Here is a 17,837-nt window from a genome sequence, read left to right on the forward strand (position 1 = left end):
CACTGCAATAGATTGTTCTGGGAATGGACATATCCAAATATATATAATTCACGGTTAAAAAATATAACACAGACAATGATATAAACCCCCAAATTTTAGTAAAGTTATGTTTATCATTGACGTAAATGATTCATCACTACTTTTTGTCATCTTTTGATGAGAAAATTTTAAGTAAAACATTCTGATAATTATGGCCAAATAACGATCCCTCGCCAACCGTGTTATTTCTTACAGCGTACCGTACATTCCCAGAGTGACATTTGGAGGTTTGCCCTCATCTGTGTTTGGCCAGTTGGCGACTGAGCAGCTCGACAGAAGCCCTGCTAATGTTTCTCTCCCATAAACCGCACCCACATTTTTCACCAGCTCAAAATCAGCAGACTTACAGTAACCCACAGGCTCCAAGTATTTCAGTTACATCTTATGTCACCAGGCTACCTTAATAAATGAAAATCATATTCACCACATTGTTTTTTGCGATAAGAACCTGAACCCCCCCTCAATGTGGCCAACTGCACAAAAAACATGAGCTTGTTTTCAGTAGATACTTTACAGTAATATATGTAATAAGAGGAACACTATAATAATGTTATCTGACCTCTTTTACACTTTCATTTAGCCACGTAGCAATCACAGCGACCTCCACTACATGGAGATCAGACGTTGTACGGACACTTTTTGTGTGGGCTGTTCCTGTGAGCTAGAAACCTCCCCTTTCATGGAAAAAGCGAATGAGAGAAGCAGTCACTCTTCTATTTCTGGATCCGCTCTGGTCATCCCTCTGTCTGACGCTAACCCTCCCTCTCTCCTCTTTTATCTCTCTCTTCCTCTTGTTGCTGAGCATCCGCATCTGGTCGCCTCACTCTGCCCTCATACAGTGAGAAAGTGGGTGGGTCCAGAAGAAAAAATGCCATTTGCTTTTCCCACAGGCGTTGTTTTAACAACTGTCTGCTTTCAAATTGACATTGAATGGCATTTCCAAAATAGGGGTAATGAAACTGTCTGGGTTGTATCTGTAATCTGTTGAAAAAAAAAAGCGTTTAAGGGTTTGTGGAGACCAAAACAGAATTAAGAGAGTGAATATTAGACTTTACTCCGCATCTTTCGTGATTTGCTAACACTTTCCCCGTAACAATTTTAAGGAAATAAAAGAAAGGTGATAATATGTCAACACGGTGTTCTGAGCTTGCTACTTATTCTTTATGTGGCAATGAAGTAATGTACGATTTAAAGGTCCTTTGTGCACTATTTCATCATAATCGTATTGTGTTTTCTTTAGTGTATAACCACCTGAAACTATGAATTGTTTTCATTACCTTAGAAAGAGCCCTTCATATATACAGAGGGAGCAGGTCGTCTCTGGTGCCATGTTCGTCTACAGCAGCCACTAACAGACAAACCCCACACTGACTACAGAGACGGTCCTTTTGTGTTCCCTTTCTTTCAGTAAGATGATGGTCTTGATGGTGAGGCTATTGACCACAGGGGGTGAGCTTAGCTTAGCACAAAAACTGGAAACTGAAACAGCAAGCCTGGCTCTATCCAAAACTAACAACGTCTGCCAGTTTTGACACTGCTTTGTATGGATGAAACTAATTATATAAAAATCATTGATTATTGAGCTTAAAACGTCTACTTAAGCAGGTTTTGTTACCTTTGGATAAAGCCAGGCTAGCGGTTTTCCACTGTTTCCAGTCTTTGTGCTAAGCTATGCAAGCTGGCTGCTGCTGGCCCCGTGAGAGTTTAATCTATGTTCTCATCGAGGAGTCGAATATGCATTATGTCCAAAACAAGAAGTCGTTCTTTTGAATATGTGAAACTCTAATGTGGTAACTGTAAATGCTAACTTCTTTACAGGTTCTGAAAACAAATGGCTACTGCAGGTCTCTGTTAAGACCCTCTGCTTCCTCCCTCCACCTCCCGTCTCCTCCCCTGGTCATGCATCTCTTCCTCATTTCTGTCTGAGCTGACAGCGCTCTAGCTGATCCTAGATAGCACAACTTGTCTGGTCAGTTTTAAGGACCCAAAGTATAACAACCATTGTCTTTCTGCTTCTCTGTCGCCAGTCCCCCTGCTAGCATTCCCTCCCTCCATCTGTCACACCCTCCCTCTTCATTTTGTCACCCCCCTCTCCACCTGTGGCACCCCTCCATTTGTCCAGTGAGGTCATCCCTCTATTCTCCCTAATCCTGCGAGGTGCTCATCTTTCTGCCTCTGCTTAATCCGCCTGTGGCCCCTAGCCCTGATCACACTGCACACACACACACACACACACACACACAAATCTGCACATTTGTGCGAACAGACTCACAGTTATTCTTGTATTGAACACTCGGACCCTCAGTAATTCTCACAGCATGCAAACACACATAGTCATTGAGACAACACGCACACGCATACTCACTGCCCCTCCACCTCTCTGTATAAAACGCCCTCAGTCTGTACAATAGCCATTCTGTCTGTCAGTCTCTGTCTGTCTCTTGTGTCTGGTGATACCACACCTTCATACAGGTATGTCCCTCTGTCTGCCTGTCTGTCTGTCTGTCCTTTTACATGTCCTCTCAAGGTTATGTTCTCATAGGATGACAGTCGAATTCAATTAACCAAACATTTGAAGATGAATGTCTCAGTGGACGCCTTGTTGATGTATTCAGTTTTATTATTTCTTTAAAAACTCTCACTTGTTTGTGTGTTAAAGGAGGATTCCAGGATTCCCAACAAAATGTGTCTGCGCAACTTGATTATGCAATTGCATGACTAGTCAGTAAAGTGCCTTAGTAGCAGTCATAAATCTTGGGAATCTGAGCACCCCTAAATGCACCATCAAGGAAGACATTATTTTTTGTAAAAGAAAAAACAAAAAAAACACCTCAATTGCCATGAAACCATAATAAATAAATAAATCTATCTCAAGCTATGTTAAGTTCATAGTGTTGTGAAATTAATGGCTAATTTAAAAAAAAAAATTAACAACAACTTTCAAAATTAAGCTCTCCCAAGAGATTCTAACTAATGTTGCAGATTTCATTTTTTGAAACCTCTGCAGCAAAACTGGCATAATGGAGGTGAATGGAATTTAAGACAATTTATACACTTTCTGCTGATGATCATTTTCAGATGACATTTTACCTGCTTTAAGCCGTACAAAAACAAAAATCTATTTACTTCCATTGTATTAGAGTGACAGCAAATGCATTGATGGATATTTAAAAAAACGTCTGCAGACATTCCCCAAAAAGCCGGCAAAAATTGCTCCTAAAAAGTACAAAGATAGCCCCAGAAGCTAGTCAAGACAACTTTATGTAGCCCAAAATCAAAGTTACAATATCTCATTTGGCTTTGCAGTCTGTACTGTCTTTAAATCCTTGATTGCAGTACGGAAAACCTCTCCCCATAAAAGCTCTTTTAGCTGGCAAAAGTGTGGTAGGTGAAAGAATATATATGTTTTAAACGTTTTCTAAGTTACTGCTAAAATAACAGCATAAAAACATCTTTCTCTGTAAGTGTTGACCATGGCTTTATGTGTCTGTCACCTCCACTTACCGTAGCAGGCACCCACACTGATATTTACAATTTCGAACACTTAGCTAGATGTAGAGTATTTATATGTACACTTATACGTACTGTGTTTTATACTGTATGTGTATCTGTATCAGTGTGGTCTTGAAGCGGTTGGGGATTTCATTCTGTAGCTCAGTCACTGGATGAAGGATAACTCTTACCTAACAGTAAATCACCACTTGCCAAACAATGTCTGTATTACAAGTCCAAAGAGGCCTCATAAAAGCATCGGGCCAAATCTACACCACAGCACTGCCATTCAGCTTGCACTACTTTCTTTGGACCTATCTGTCATAGGTCTGACAGCTAATTAGGCTTTAGTGAGGCGACTACAGTATGTGAGTGTGCGTGTGTGTGTGTGTAAATAGCCTACCGCCCTTCACATTGTTTCTTTGCTTTTAGTACGGTCAACGCTAACCACATTCAACACAAATGCTAACAGTCTGAAGTCAGACTAGCTAGCTCGAGTGCTCTGAGAAAAGGAAAGGATATTAAACAGCTGTCTGTGTACACAAATGTAATCTATGCAGTTGGTAATGTTGGTAATTGCAGTTATGTGTGTGTGTGTGTGTGCGCGTGTGTGCGTGTGTGTGTGTTTGTGTGCGCAGAGCATTTACAATGGCTAGTTAGCGACTCCTCTTGCGTTGCCATGCGAGTGTGACATTTTTACATGATGAGTGATTTCTAAAGAGATTATGGCCAAGACACATAGCGGCTATTTTGCCTAAATGTTTTTTTAACTGATAAAAAGACATAATGACACTAACGACCCGGCCTCTCTTAGTGCGGTGGTTTTTATCGGAGCCGGAGTCTCTTTCAAAAGGATTTTACCGTCATGTTTGCTCCTCCCCTCCTCTGCTCTCCTGTCTAAAATATATTAATAGCCTACAATAGCCTCTCTTTAACACTAATGGGGTATTGTTGCACTCCTTTACTTCACACACACACACAAACACACACACACTGCCCTTGACTAAAATTAACCCTGCTAAGGCCTGAGCCTGTTGCCCATTGGAACCTGACTCTTTGACTCTTCTCCCGAATCCCCCCGGTCCCCCATCACCCTTCCATTTAGCAGGCAGTTCCTGACTGTTCCAGCAGAGGTGTTGAAATGTTCACCTCTCATTCATCCATCCATCATTTCTCCCCACTGGCCCTCTATCATCCATCACATGCTTATTCATGGGTTTTACCTCTACGTTACTTCGGGTCTTCGTTCTCCATTTAAGACCGGCAGACAGAGCCTTTGAGCAAGGCACTGAACTTCAAGTCATTCTCGCGGTAAAGGTTTGATAAGAATTGTTTTCAAATCCCACATTGGTACTTTGTGTCGGTAAATGCATTTCTCTGTCGTTAGTACCAATTAAATATAATAACCTACATTTTTATATGAAAACATACTTTCTTCCTTCCTTACAGTGACCATTAGGCTAGCAAACAACCCGGAGACAGCGAGCTTGGCTCTGTCCAAATGTTCCAATAATCCATCTCCAGGCCCTTAAAAGCTCACTATGTGTTATCTTATCTTTGTTTCAACCTGTATTTGCTAATTGTGTTGGCAATGTGAGAGAAGTGGGAACAAGTGGTTCCCAAAGGATTGACGTATCATCGCCTTTAGCAGTTTCTTCTTTGGACATCAGCTTTATCATTCACTTAGTGATGCGCAACGTGACAGAACAAGTCCAATATTAATTTGTCTGATATTCACATGGTCTCCGCCTGCTCCTGGGTGTAATATCCGTCTATTAAACTATGAAATGCTCAACTATGATTACCAGCTAGACGCTAACTTTGTCTGCTGTGTGATGCTGAGCAGGTATTGTACAGTGAGTTAATTACAGCCTTTAATAAAACAACAGAAACATTAAAAAAAACAAAAGAATTAGGGGTTGAGAGGGAACCAAAACAGTAAAGCAACTAAACAATGAGCTGAAAATCGCTGAAAAGCTGTGGGAAATGGAGAGGCGCTGCAGATTTAAGAGATAACCCTCTGTAGATAAGTCATTATTTGAGACTATCATGTGAGTTATACAAATATCAATGACCTTTGGACAGAGCCAAGCTTGCCGTTTCCACTTCTTACCAGTCTAAGCTAAGCTAGGCTAACTGGCTGCCTGCCAGCTTCATATTTACCGTACACAGAGTAAACTGTATGTTCTCATTTAAATCTCTGTTAAAAGGTAATGTTTCAAACTACTCTTTTAAGACTTTAATTTCCAGGCATAAAAACGCCCGTGACCGGAGTTGATTGCCTCATAGATCCCACCGTATCCATGTACACACAAGCAAGAGGGATAACGCCGCATGGAGTACAGGAGATTTATTGAGTTGTCGTTGAAAGCAACGATCGTGTCCGGTTATGCCAGGCTGCCACACTGGCACGGCAACAGACAAAGGAGAGAGAAGACAGAGCTTCAGATGACAGTTACCGCCCCTACGAATTCAACCGCACAGTCACGGGGCCACTATAAATTGTCACTGAGGAAAGAAAGACAGAGTGGAGGGAAAGATGGGAGGGCATGGCTGTGTGTAGAAGGACCGCAGAATAAATGGGGAGGCTTGATGGATTTTGTGTTCGCTTTAAATCAGATTTTAACAACTTTTGCGAACAATGTTAGAGGAATTGAATCATATATAACAGAGTGTAGAAATGTATCTAGATAGGCACATAAAAGAGTGAAGGGACCTCTGACCTGCGCCAAAGTACTGATGACAGATTTGTGTTTCCCCCTGAACATGTCAGACTGTGAACAGAGTTGTTATGGTGGAGGTGTTAAGTTTCAGTACACTTAGAATGTCAAATCCAAATAGGCTGTGAGGGAAATGACGTTGTTCGCCCGTTCAGTGTTCCAAAGTAAATCAGCCCAAAATTTGTCAGAGGCACCAGGAGAGGGGGAAGAAAGGGTGAGTAAGGACAAAAGTGAAAAGACAGAGATGGATGGAAGGAACTAGAAAGTGAGAGCAACTCTATCTCGCTCCGACTCTCTGTGCTTAACCCTTGTCGCATTCTCACCTGTTGGCGCTCCATCAATCTGCCCGCGTCCGCCTGCCAGGAAGGTGTCAGCGCGCACCCACCGCGTACGTCTGTCTGCGCGTGGTTGTATGCCAGGACAATGGCAGCTCAGGGGGGCAATTTATAGCCGAAACCATGCGGGTGTGCAATGTGTCTCTGCGTGCTTGTGCCGTATGTGTTTTTCTGTCTCCAAAGTGATTAATCACAGGAAAATCAGGGCTGCGGCCACCTGTGATTTAGCTGTGATGACTCACTCCTGTACTTAGGTGCAGCCAGGTGTAAAAACATGGATAAAACAGAATGTTACCTTTGGCTAAGGCTTTTTGGACATATTCTCAATCGAAAACAGCTGCAAGAGAATGTATTAAGTATTTGCCCATATCAACGTCATTGTTTCTTTGTATACTTTGGCTTATACTGTGTTCGATACCTGTGGCACAAGTCAAACAGGGTGGGACAGGGACAACAACCTGACTGAGAAAGTTGTGAAACCCTCCAAAAACATTTCCGATGAACCTGTTCACATTTCACAGGTGAACAGGTTCATTGGTAGAAGGTGACAGCATCGTGAACGGGTGGAAAAGGAGCATCCTTGAGTGGCTCAATAGGTTTCAAGCGAGGGTGGAGCGAGGACCCACACTCTGTGAAACACGCGATAAATGTATAAAGGTTTTCAGTTACTGAACACACCTGTTATGTCACTTAACTTTAATGCATGTTATTTTTTTAATCATGTGAGTGCTTCCTTGCATCCGTCATCTCATCCTCTCCTAAAGGGTTTCTCTTTATTGCAGCCATGTCAGACGTAGAGGAGGAGTACGAGTAAGTAGAGCAGTATCTTATTTTACAGTATTCTACATCACTTGTTTATACCAATTGCTAATTAACTACTTGATTATTCTCATGTTTCTCCAGGGAGCAGGCAGAGGGTAAGTGCAGTTTTCCATATTTGTCGCACATTGTTTTGCCTGTCACAAACCCAATGAACATGAAACACTATTTAAGTCTCTGGCTCTCCTTTCTCCCAGAAGCCGAGGAGGAGCAGGAGGCTGAGCCCGAACAAGAGGAGGAGGCTGAGCAGGTCGAGGAGGATGCAGGAGGTAGGGCTGGCAAAACTCCCAGAATGCAAAGCAGATGTATAGGACAACTGCGTCGTAGAGGAAGTCTTCTGGTCAAAATTGTTGAAAAAGAAAAATAGGAAACATAATTGTGTGAGTTATGGGTGACACTGCACTAACATGCATCAACTTCCCCTCCATTCTGCTCTCCCATTGGCTGATGCTGCTGGTTCGGCCCATCAGAGCAGCAAGAGTACCAAGGTGAGTTAACTGCACGCCCATCCTCTGGCACATTTATGGCTAGCCCTAAAAGCCAATGCAAATTTTTGTTAAGATATGTTTTTCCCATTTATTTGTTAAAAAGAAGAAGAAGAGGTTGTTTATTTGTAGCCTACCTGATTTAGAATTACACCTGGACCCCCGTTGAGACAGAATGTAGATAGATCTTTTTACCTGCATTGTATGTCGGTACCAAATGTGAGTTAAGACATCAAACCTTTAAAAAGCTTTCCCAAAAGAATATGAATGTATGAATATGGACAAAACCGTATGTCATACCTGAGCACATTTCCATTGACATGGTCATCATGCCTTTGTGAATGTATGAACATTTGACTGCTTTTTCCCATTGCCTGCTGTTGCAGTCAGTGTTTTAAAGGTATAAACAACCAAAACAGAAATTCAATGTGATATTTCTGTAATCTTGTCAGCTTTAGTAATATGTTCACTTCGAAAATCAATACATCTCTAAAGATATAAAGTTGTGCATATTTTTGACGGTTGATCAAACAATTTTGTGTATTATGAAAAGGATTGATTCTGGCAAACCCGCAGAGAATAATCAACCAGCTATGCCATCACCCGAAGCTTTACAGGTCTTTTCTTTTAGTTTCTTAACGCCTACTGGTAAGGCTTTGACAATCTCTGCCTTCACCACGCTCATTTACAGCAGCAACAGGCAGCTGTCTTCAGCATGGAGACTTGGAGCTTTACACAGTAACAGCTCCAAACAGGACAAGGTCAGCAAGAAACAAAGTAAGCCATAAACAAAGTAAGCCATTAACAAAGTAAGCCAGAGACAAAGTAAGCCAGAAACAAAGTTAGCCATAAACAAAGTAAGCCATTAACAAAGTAAGCCAGAGACAAAGTAAGCCAGAAACAAAGTTAGCCATAAACAAAGTAAGCCATTAACAAAGTAAGCCAGAGACAAAGTAAGCCAGAAACAAAGTTAGCCATAAACAAAGTAAGCCAGAAACAAAGTAAGCCAGAAACAAAGTAAGCCAGAAACAAAGTAAGCCAGAAACAAAGTAAGCCAGAAACAAAGTAAGCCAGAAACACAGTTAGGGCAAAACACAGTTAGCACAGAAAAAAAGCTTGTTCTTTGTTACTTGTGGGTACTTAATTTTGTCAATAGATAGTTGACTGTTTCCTTGCCCTGTAGCTTAACACTTTCTGTGCAGCAACACCAGGATCTCAAAGATATCAGAAACTTACAGCTATCTTGGTAAATCTTTGGCTAAACGTATTCGTGTTTTACCAGAAGTGGCCATGCGGTCAAAGACGATAGAAATATCACACTGGTGTGAAGGTTCTGTTTAATAACATGTTTTACCTTTAAAAAGCTGTAAAATGTTTCTACTGCTGCAACCATTGTATGTATTCTGACATTCGTAATTATACACATGCACATAACAGATGTGAGGTTTAGTTCTCTGAGGAGTTCGACCTTGATGAGCAGGACCAAAGTTAGACCATCACATACTAGGGAGAAATGTATTAGTAAGCAGTTGGCTGGTAAAGGTTTTCTTGGCATTCCTGACAATTAAGGTTTAACTCTCCCAGTGGGAAAATTCTACCTCAGAGAAATGTTTATATCAGTTAACATCCAATCTTCTTGTACAAAGTGATCAGTATGTGCATTATATAATAATGAATGTTCACAGAATGTTCCACCAAACTACATTTCCCTGCAGCCACAGTGAGTGGTAAATGTTACTGGCAGTGAATGGCTCTCATTGCATGATGGGAAATGATAGTTTTAAAGCAATAGCTAAACATTTTGGGAAATACGCTTATTTACCGTCTTTCTGTGAGTAAAGAATGATGCCACTCGCATGTTTTAATGGTAAATATTAAGCTACAGCCAGCAGTTAGCTTAGCATGAAGCCTGGAAATGAGGAGGAAACAGCTTTCTTGCAACCAGCAACTCTAAACTCGTGTTAATTGGTGATCTTTAGAGTTGCATGTTGGCAGATTTTGTTAACTTAATTGAACACAGTCCGGACAGCTGTTTCCTCCCACCTCAAGCTAAGCTAACTGGTGCTAGCCTCAGTGCACGAGTTGTATCATCTCTCTGCAAAAAGCCAGTAAGCATGTTTTCCCAAATGTCTAACTATTTCTTTAAGCTTGCTGCCGCTGCAGTTACAAAAATGAACCTGGGACTTCCGATCCTTCCACACCTTTTCCCTCCATGAGTCCACGTTCTCCCTCATCTTTGATTTGACACGTTGTCTTTCCAGTGTTTTCTTTTCTTCATGTGTGCCCCTGTATCATCCCCTCCTCCCTCTCCACTCCCTGTATGTCATCCTCCTTTCAACTGTCTTTTCTTGCTTCTTCATACCTTCTGTGTTTCCTTCATTCCTTCCTTCCTCCTGTTCCTCATCTCATCCTTTCTTCCTTGCTTCCCCCCCTTTGTCCTGCCTTTTCTATTCTATTTCTCTCCTCGTGTACTTTTGGCCCATCATTGATGACTGCTTTGTTGCTCCGTCTGCTCTTATTGTTACCTTCCATCCATCTTTCAATCTGTCTTTTCGTGGCTGGTCCATCAGATCAAGATGCCCAGGAGGAAGGTGAGAAACAGTAGACGTGTGGTTCCCAAAGGGTTAAAGACGGCTCTAAAAACTCTCCTCTCCTCAAGCGCAACACCATGTTGGCTAACTAAGATTAGTTTTACCTCAAATGAATTTTCTAACATAAAAAAATTAGTCCACTCCTTTAAATCCTGTCGGACTCAACTGTCTTCCAAAGCACATGTCTAGTAATAAAAGTCATTTGGTCTCCTAAGTAGTTCAACGGCTGTATGATCCAGACCATAATCACCCAAAATGTGAAAGTGTGGAACCAGTGTAACCCTGGATTTGTGAACTGAGTGAAACTGAACTAATGAAAATGCTAAATAGTATGTTGCCTTTTATTCTCTCAGTCCCACGCTTGCGGTGCTTTCAGTCACACTAACAGCTTTATTAACAAGTTTCCGATGTTTAAATCTGTCTTTTCACATGTTTGAGCATAACACTACACTTTTATTCACTCATGTGATCTTATTTCTCGCCTCTCCTCTCTGTCATCAACAGAGGAACGCCCCAAACCCAAGTATGTTCACTCAATTCTTTTTTCTTTTCTTTTTTTCTGATCTCAGTCCAACGTCATAGCACTGTCTTAAAATGTTGGCATTTTGTGTTTCCTTGTGTTCTACAGACCCATGGTGCCTCAACTTGCGCCTCCAAAGATTCCCGAGGGGGATAGGGTGGATTTCGATGTAAGTTATGAACAGGCGAATTAAACCAGATCAGTTTCATTTTATTAGTTTTATGACTTTGCAGCTACGGCGTAAATGATCAGCAAACCACGGCTGTTATAGCTTGGGAAAAGTCATCTAATTCCAGTGTGTTCACAGCAACACAAACACGTATCTTTCCACTCTAAGGTCAAATTTTGCGTTCCACATAGATCCCTACGGGGACTGCTTTTATTCTGTGTCTGCCACTTGGTCACAGCTTCAAAAATACAGTCTTGATTCATTGTTTCTATGCAGATGACACATGTCTTAATTTACAAGCAAATAACCCCTCCAAGCATGTGAAACTACACAGCTTCTTGTTGGAGGGTCATCCACTTTTCTGCATTTGAGTAACCAGAAGGCTGAAATGCTTCTTGCTGGTCCAGCCAGGCATCAGTTCTCATCAAGGTTTACATTGTCTCATCGTCAAGAAATACAGGAAGCTATAGTTTTGAATCTTTCTTTTCAGCAGCATATGAGGTATATCACTTATTTTCTTCAGTCGTCCAAAAAAACGGCTCCCAGAGTCCTTAAGAGATCGAAGAATTCGGATTGTCGATGATTTTAGCTGTTTTTCATCCTTCTGAGGGATTTAAATAGTCCTACATCTACAGTCGTCTCACTCCATACTGACTCACACCTTTATGCTCCCTTGTTTGAACCTTTTTCATTGGTGTGCACTTCATCATATTAGCCTCATTAGATAATCACTCCCATGTTCCATCAGGACATCCACAGAAAGCGTATGGAGAAGGACTTACTCGAGCTGCACACTCTGATCGACGTCCACTTTGAGCAGAGAAAGAGGGATGAAGAAGAACTTATCAGCCTCAAGGATCGAATTGTAAGTTTTCCTAGATCTGTGTAGAAAGATGAATGGGACAAAAAAGTCATTACCCCTCTGGAGATTTAGGATGTTTTTATTCAAGTCCAAAATTGAAAATGAAACCGCAGAAACCTGACCTCACTCGGATCTGTTCTGTAACCTTCTGAAGGGCCCCAAAACATTGACATTGAAAATAAAAATGTCATAAACAGTATATCATACTATATTAATTAATCAATCAAAAGTGCCATGGGTTCGAGTACGAGTACAAGTAGCTGATAATATTTTTTTACTTGGTACTAGACTTAAATGCCACTGACGCACTTGTATGAACTTGCTGCTGAACAATAAAACGTTCTTTCGCCTTTGTCTTTGAATGAGTTCGAAAATAGACGGGTAATGTGAATGTCTTTTTATCCAAATGATGCTTAGCCTTTAAATTTGCGTCATGGCTTGTTTGCTTTGCTTTCCATCAGGAGCGCCGTCGGTCAGAGCGAGCTGAGATCCAGAGGGTCAGAGCGGAGAAGGAGAAGGACAGACAGAACAGGATTGCGGTAACACAAACACTCCTACTCACACAGAAAGTGTACAAAAGTATCACCTGGTCCCACTCAGTCATATACTTGCCTAGACTGTATGTTGTATCTCAATAGTATAATTGCATGTTACAGTTATTACCCAAATTGTAAGATGTAATACTGTAATACAGTTGTTTCTCTATTATGTATGTGACACCACTTTTAATGTATAACATATATACAAAGATGCTCAACATTGTATCAAATCTCCCCAACAGGTGCGCAGAGATCAACTTTAACATGTAAATATGGTGTTCCTGCCTTCTTCATCTGACAGGAGGAACGTCACAGAAAAGAGGAAGAGGAAGCCAAGAAGAAGGCTGATGATGACGCCAAGAAAAAGAAAGTGCTCTCCGGCATGGGAGCCAATTTCGGAGGCTTCCTGGCCAAGGTCAGACAGCAGTGGAGGTGATGGTGAGAGTGTTGATATATCGATGAAGATACAGAGGATGACTGTGGACGGTGTGTGTTCTGTTCCAGGCTGAGTCGAGGAGGGGCAAGCGTCTAACAGGCAAAGAGATCAGGAAGAAGACCCTGGCTGAGAGAAGGCAGCCGCTGGGCATCGACAATTTAAGGGAGGATGGGCTCAAGTGAGTCTCCTGTATTGCTGCTGTATTTCAGACATCCAAACAATGACGTTGCACCATTTCTTGCAGCTTTAAACTGTGTTGTTATCCTGAAAGGTGATAGAATTTACTTATCTGTATGTTATTGTAGATTTGGACACAAAGAACAAGGATATTTTCAAGATTGCTTGCCAATTGACCGTTCAGTTAACCCCCGCCCCCTTTTCAATTATTATCCAGTTATAGCACAGCAATCTAGCTAAGTTCTGTTGTTTCTCTGCATGTTGCATGCAGCCGTATTAAGAGTCACATCAAATGCAAATCGCATTTGCGGCTCTCATTACTTGCACAAGTTTACAAAAGGATAATTTGTGCATTACTCATGCAAATGTTTATTCTCCCTAAACATACATGTGCCTCAAAGTGGTCATACTCTGCTTTTTGGGTTTTTGCCTTTCCTTTATTGTGTTATGTGGCATTTTTGTGTAAATGATCTGCAAAGTGAAGTCCATGCCAACAGGAGTAACTCTCTCCCACAAACAACACTGCTTCTGCACTGCGGTTACTTCCATAACTTCTGTGCGTCACTTTGTAACAGCCATTATATTAATGTATATTATTTATATATCTGTTATAAAATATATACACTCCTGTCAGTCAGAAGACATAAAGCTGCTAATGCTGTAACGGTGTTATTTTAGATCACACTACCTTGCTCGGCATGATGCACCCAACTCTACCTCTGATTGGCTACATCCTGCCCCTTAAGTAATGCACATGTGCAACTCTCATCAAAGATTGAACAGAAGCATGATGTCTCACTTCATAGCTAAAACAGAGAATTTAAAAGACAGTGTGAAAAGGGATGTTGCAGCAAAGCACAGTATGAGAAACATTTCTATTTTGTGTTTTTTATTCAACTAGGACCCCCAAGTAAAAGTAGGAACCTGAAAATTAGCGCAATATGACCTTAAGCTAGCAAGATACAGCATGCACCGAGGGCGTTTGTGTTTGTGTGAATTCAGTTCAGCCTTTCAACTGCATCTGCATCATTTTGCATCTTTGCATTGACTTTGTATGTAATCTTGAAGCACAGGATATTCAGTTCACTTTTCTGTGGAAGACACCGTGATATCCAAGGCTATGGTTGTTGCCCTTCTCCAAAGCCACAACTTGTTTACTGTGCCTTATTAATATGCAAACGGTCACAATTTGATTGGATTGTGTTTTTACTTCATAATTTATGTAATTATCTAATATAACAGACATAAGTGCCTTTCTTAATACGTTGTCAGGTTCACACAGCAGCCATTTTCCTCAAGCGTGACGTTCAGGTTTGGAGGCTCAGCTGTACCTTCACTGTTTACTATTTCCTTATGGCGTGGAAGTTGGTCCTGGATGCTACTATGTTTATCAGAGTGTAGACTAACGTTGGTATATCTGTCTTGCTCTTCATTGAATTTAGAATTTCATTACAATGCTGTTTCTTTGTTCCGTGTAAGATGGTCAGGATCACAGTCATTGATGTTACAGCCATTAGTTTAATTTGCTACGTAGTTACAGCTTATACAATCTGATGTAATCTGATACATTTGTCATTTCAGACGACAAAAATCAAAGGTCCCTGGCTAGGAATGAATAAGTCAGCTATTGTCTTCCTCCGTCTGAAATCAAGGTCCCATAGTCTAAAAAGATTATTATAGCTTCAATATTTAAAGACATACTAGCCAAATGATATGCGTGGATTAGTGACAGTTGCCGTAGGGACAAGCTGTGGAGGCTCAGGTGAACATAAAAAAATATGGATTAAGAAATTATTGGTTCAAATCCTAATAAATGTTGTCTGTTTTACCAAGGCAACGGGCCCAAGAGATGTGGAACTCGATCTACCAGCTGGAGTCAGAGAAGTTTGACTTCATTGAGCACATGAAGCACCAGAGATATGAGGTACTACTGTGATTGCACACAGAAATGGACTGGAATGTAACAGTGCCGACTGAAAATTAATCAATTAACCAAAATCTTGAACACTGATACAAAAAAAAGTAGTTAACTTTCCTTGCTGCATTTTCTGTTTCTATATTTCTGTAAATGGAAGATCTCTTCCATAACTATTTAAATGTCTCCCTGCTAACCTCTGAAGTCTTTTGTTTATCTCCCTCCTGCAGATCATTGTGCTGCTGAACAGAATCCAACATGCTCAAAAGTTGTGAGTAGTCACTTTTATGTGAAACAATGATACACTGCATATCAGCTGTTACCTGTTACACCCTCTCTTACTTTCTTTCTCCTCCCCCCTCTTCCCCTGCTACAGTAAAAAGGTCCACGGCAAAGGGAAGGTGGGCGGCCGCTGGAAGTAAACGGGGAAAAAAGAGGAGAAAGAAAAAACAAAAAACACGCAATGATAACAAAAAAGAGGAAGCGGTATAGGAACTGAGGAATATGGCCCTCTCTGTAGACCTTCCCTGTGTGTGTGACAGACATTGAATGGTTCATGATACGAAACTCAGTTATGATTTAACTTGTCACAACCAACTTCTTTTGGCCAGCTTTTAAAGTTGTGCACTTGCATTAAGTAAAACTATTGTATTAATCTGTTGTGTGTGGGTCACAACACCAAGATTGGTCATTGGTCTGCTTTTAGCTGCTTTACTCTGGTTTAGATGCATTATGTGATGACGTCAGGGAATTCAGCCAGGGTTAGTAAGAAGAGAATCACTCTGAAAGAATAAATGTTGAACAACAAACGTCTGACATCAGCTTCTTCATTTTGTTCTGGTTTTATTGCTCCAGATTTCTGAAGATTCTCTGTCTGAAGGAGTGCATGCAAAAAGTCACCAGCTCAATATTGTAAGTTATATCAAGTTTGCTAAAATTGGCAACCATAAACCTACTAGTTAGAGTCTCTAAGACTGAGCAAGAGTTTTCTTTATTTACCTATGAGTTCAACTTATTTGCAATTAAAAAGACTGTGATTTTTTTTTTTTCTTTTAAAACATACATAGTATATCTTAAAGGCCATATCATAAAGCTTGCCCTTTAATACCACCTTATAATACATTTTCACAGTCTTCATTTATATGTAACTACCATCTAGGTGAGGGATATTAAAAAAGGGGGGGCCATAGCTCCATAAGTTCCAGTATTTGTATATTGGCAAATGGCTCCTCCGAACAATACTAAGTTCATTTTAGAAATAATGCTTAAAGTTCAAAATCATAGTAAAGTGCTCCCCCATGTGGGTGAACACTGTCACTGCATCAAAATGAAGATGGGAACACATGAGTTGGGTAAAAGGAACTTATACGCCCCCACATTATATCCTGGCAGCATTGAGTTTTAAGGATTTCTACAACTCTTGTTTTTGCCTGTGGAGTGATTGGAATACATCCAACTCTGTAAAAAAAAGCACTTGTGAAGTTTGATGTTTCCAGAATGAATTTACTCAAGCTCTTCTGGAAATGTGACCGAAGCTGCTGAGTCAAAAATATACATACAACAAATGAAATTACCAGTTTTTCTTTGGTTTAGGAATAGCCTTCCCAAAGTCCTGACTTGAACCCCATTGAGAACATGTGGACTGTGCTGGGGAAACAAGTCTGTGCCTGTGACAGATAACACAATTAGCTGAACTTCACCGATTCTGTCAAGAGGAGTGGTTCAAATTTCAGGACCAACAGAAGCTTGTAGATGGCCATCAAAAGTGCCTCTTTGAACACAGCCACTGTACATGGGGTGCACACTCTACCAATTGAGCTAATGAAGTCATTTTTTCACCCAGTTCTTTTTTGTGGTATTGACTTTTTATTCATTTCTTTCCTTTGAGCTATTCACCTAAACCAACATATTGCTATTTTGAAACAGTAATAATATAATTTATATTTCTGTTGGGTAATAGTGTTACTTTTTTATTTATTTTTTTGCTTTGAGTTATTCACTGTGATTAATATACGCCAATCGGGCATAACATTATAACCACCTGCCTAACACTGTGTTGGTCCCCCTTTTGCTGCCGAAACAGCCCTGACCCATCAAGGCATGGACTCCACTAGACTCCTGAAGGTGTGCTGTGGTATCTTGTACCAAGATGTTAACAGCAGATCCTTCAATTCCTGTAAGTTACAAAGTGGGGCTTTCGATGAATTTCATGGTGTCCAGCACATCCAACAGATGCTTGCTTGGATCGAGAGCTGGGGACTTTTGAGGCCAAGTCAACACCTCAAACTCGTTATTGTGCTCCTCAAACCATTCCTGAAATATTATAGTGGACAGGGGTCAGCATGGGAACCACGTGTTTTATTATTGCAGGCTGTTTCCTTCTGTTTCTTCTTCTTTCCTGCATGTGGTGGTTATATTTCCTGTACCCCAACCCCTCCCCCTACCTCTAATTCCTGCCTCACATGTTTGGCTCACTGCATGAGACAAGGGCTAAAGAGGACACACAGTTAATCCAGTCCGTCACTCACTGCATCAAATCAGGGCACGCACACACACACACACACACACACACACACATGCACACACACACACATGCACACTGACCTCACTAAAATAAAATGTATCAAGGAGGCCTTCAGCGCCTTTTGAATTTGAGGACCACAGTTTGTCCAGGAAAGCCTCCACATTCATACTGTAATTGGATTACTTGGATGAATGTCAGCAATAATCACAGGGTG

At 41.0% G+C, this 17,837-nt stretch overlaps 1 protein-coding gene across 2 annotated transcripts; it reads left to right on the forward strand.

Moving 5' to 3' along the window:
* The first annotated feature begins 2,482 nt into the window (after window positions 1–2,482).
* tnnt1 (troponin T type 1 (skeletal, slow)) lies at window positions 2,483–15,908 on the forward strand. 2 transcript variants are annotated; one of them, XM_030406499.1, is made up of 15 exons: window positions 2,488–2,511; window positions 7,369–7,396; window positions 7,490–7,503; window positions 7,603–7,674; window positions 7,876–7,893; window positions 10,461–10,481; window positions 10,986–11,004; window positions 11,110–11,170; window positions 11,919–12,035; window positions 12,494–12,571; window positions 12,873–12,986; window positions 13,076–13,185; window positions 15,018–15,108; window positions 15,330–15,370; window positions 15,476–15,908. In XM_030406499.1, exons 2-15 carry the CDS (start codon window positions 7,371–7,373, stop codon window positions 15,519–15,521), a joined length of 828 nt encoding a protein of 275 aa, XP_030262359.1. In that variant the 5' UTR covers window positions 2,488–2,511; window positions 7,369–7,370; the 3' UTR covers window positions 15,522–15,908. The 2 variants fall into 2 exon arrangements, with proteins under 2 accessions (XP_030262360.1, XP_030262359.1); XM_030406500.1 differs by lacking the exon at window positions 10,461–10,481 and having other exon boundaries at window positions 2,483–2,511.
* The last annotated feature ends 1,929 nt before the right edge of the window (window positions 15,909–17,837 follow it).

Source organism: Sparus aurata, chromosome 23 (assembly GCF_900880675.1).
Source record: "Sparus aurata chromosome 23, fSpaAur1.1, whole genome shotgun sequence".
Classification (NCBI taxonomy): domain Eukaryota; kingdom Metazoa; phylum Chordata; class Actinopteri; order Spariformes; family Sparidae; genus Sparus; species Sparus aurata.

Excerpts from the sequence above, each read along its gene's own strand:
- tnnt1 (XM_030406499.1), top strand. The coding sequence starts at position 7,371 with ATGTCAGACGTAGAGGAGGAGTACGA. Across the intron at positions 12,572-12,872 it reads ACAGACAGAACAGGATTGCG|GAGGAACGTCACAGAAAAGA; the intron begins GTAACACAAACA and ends TTCATCTGACAG. Across the intron at positions 15,109-15,329 it reads TGAAGCACCAGAGATATGAG|ATCATTGTGCTGCTGAACAG; the intron begins GTACTACTGTGA and ends TCCCTCCTGCAG.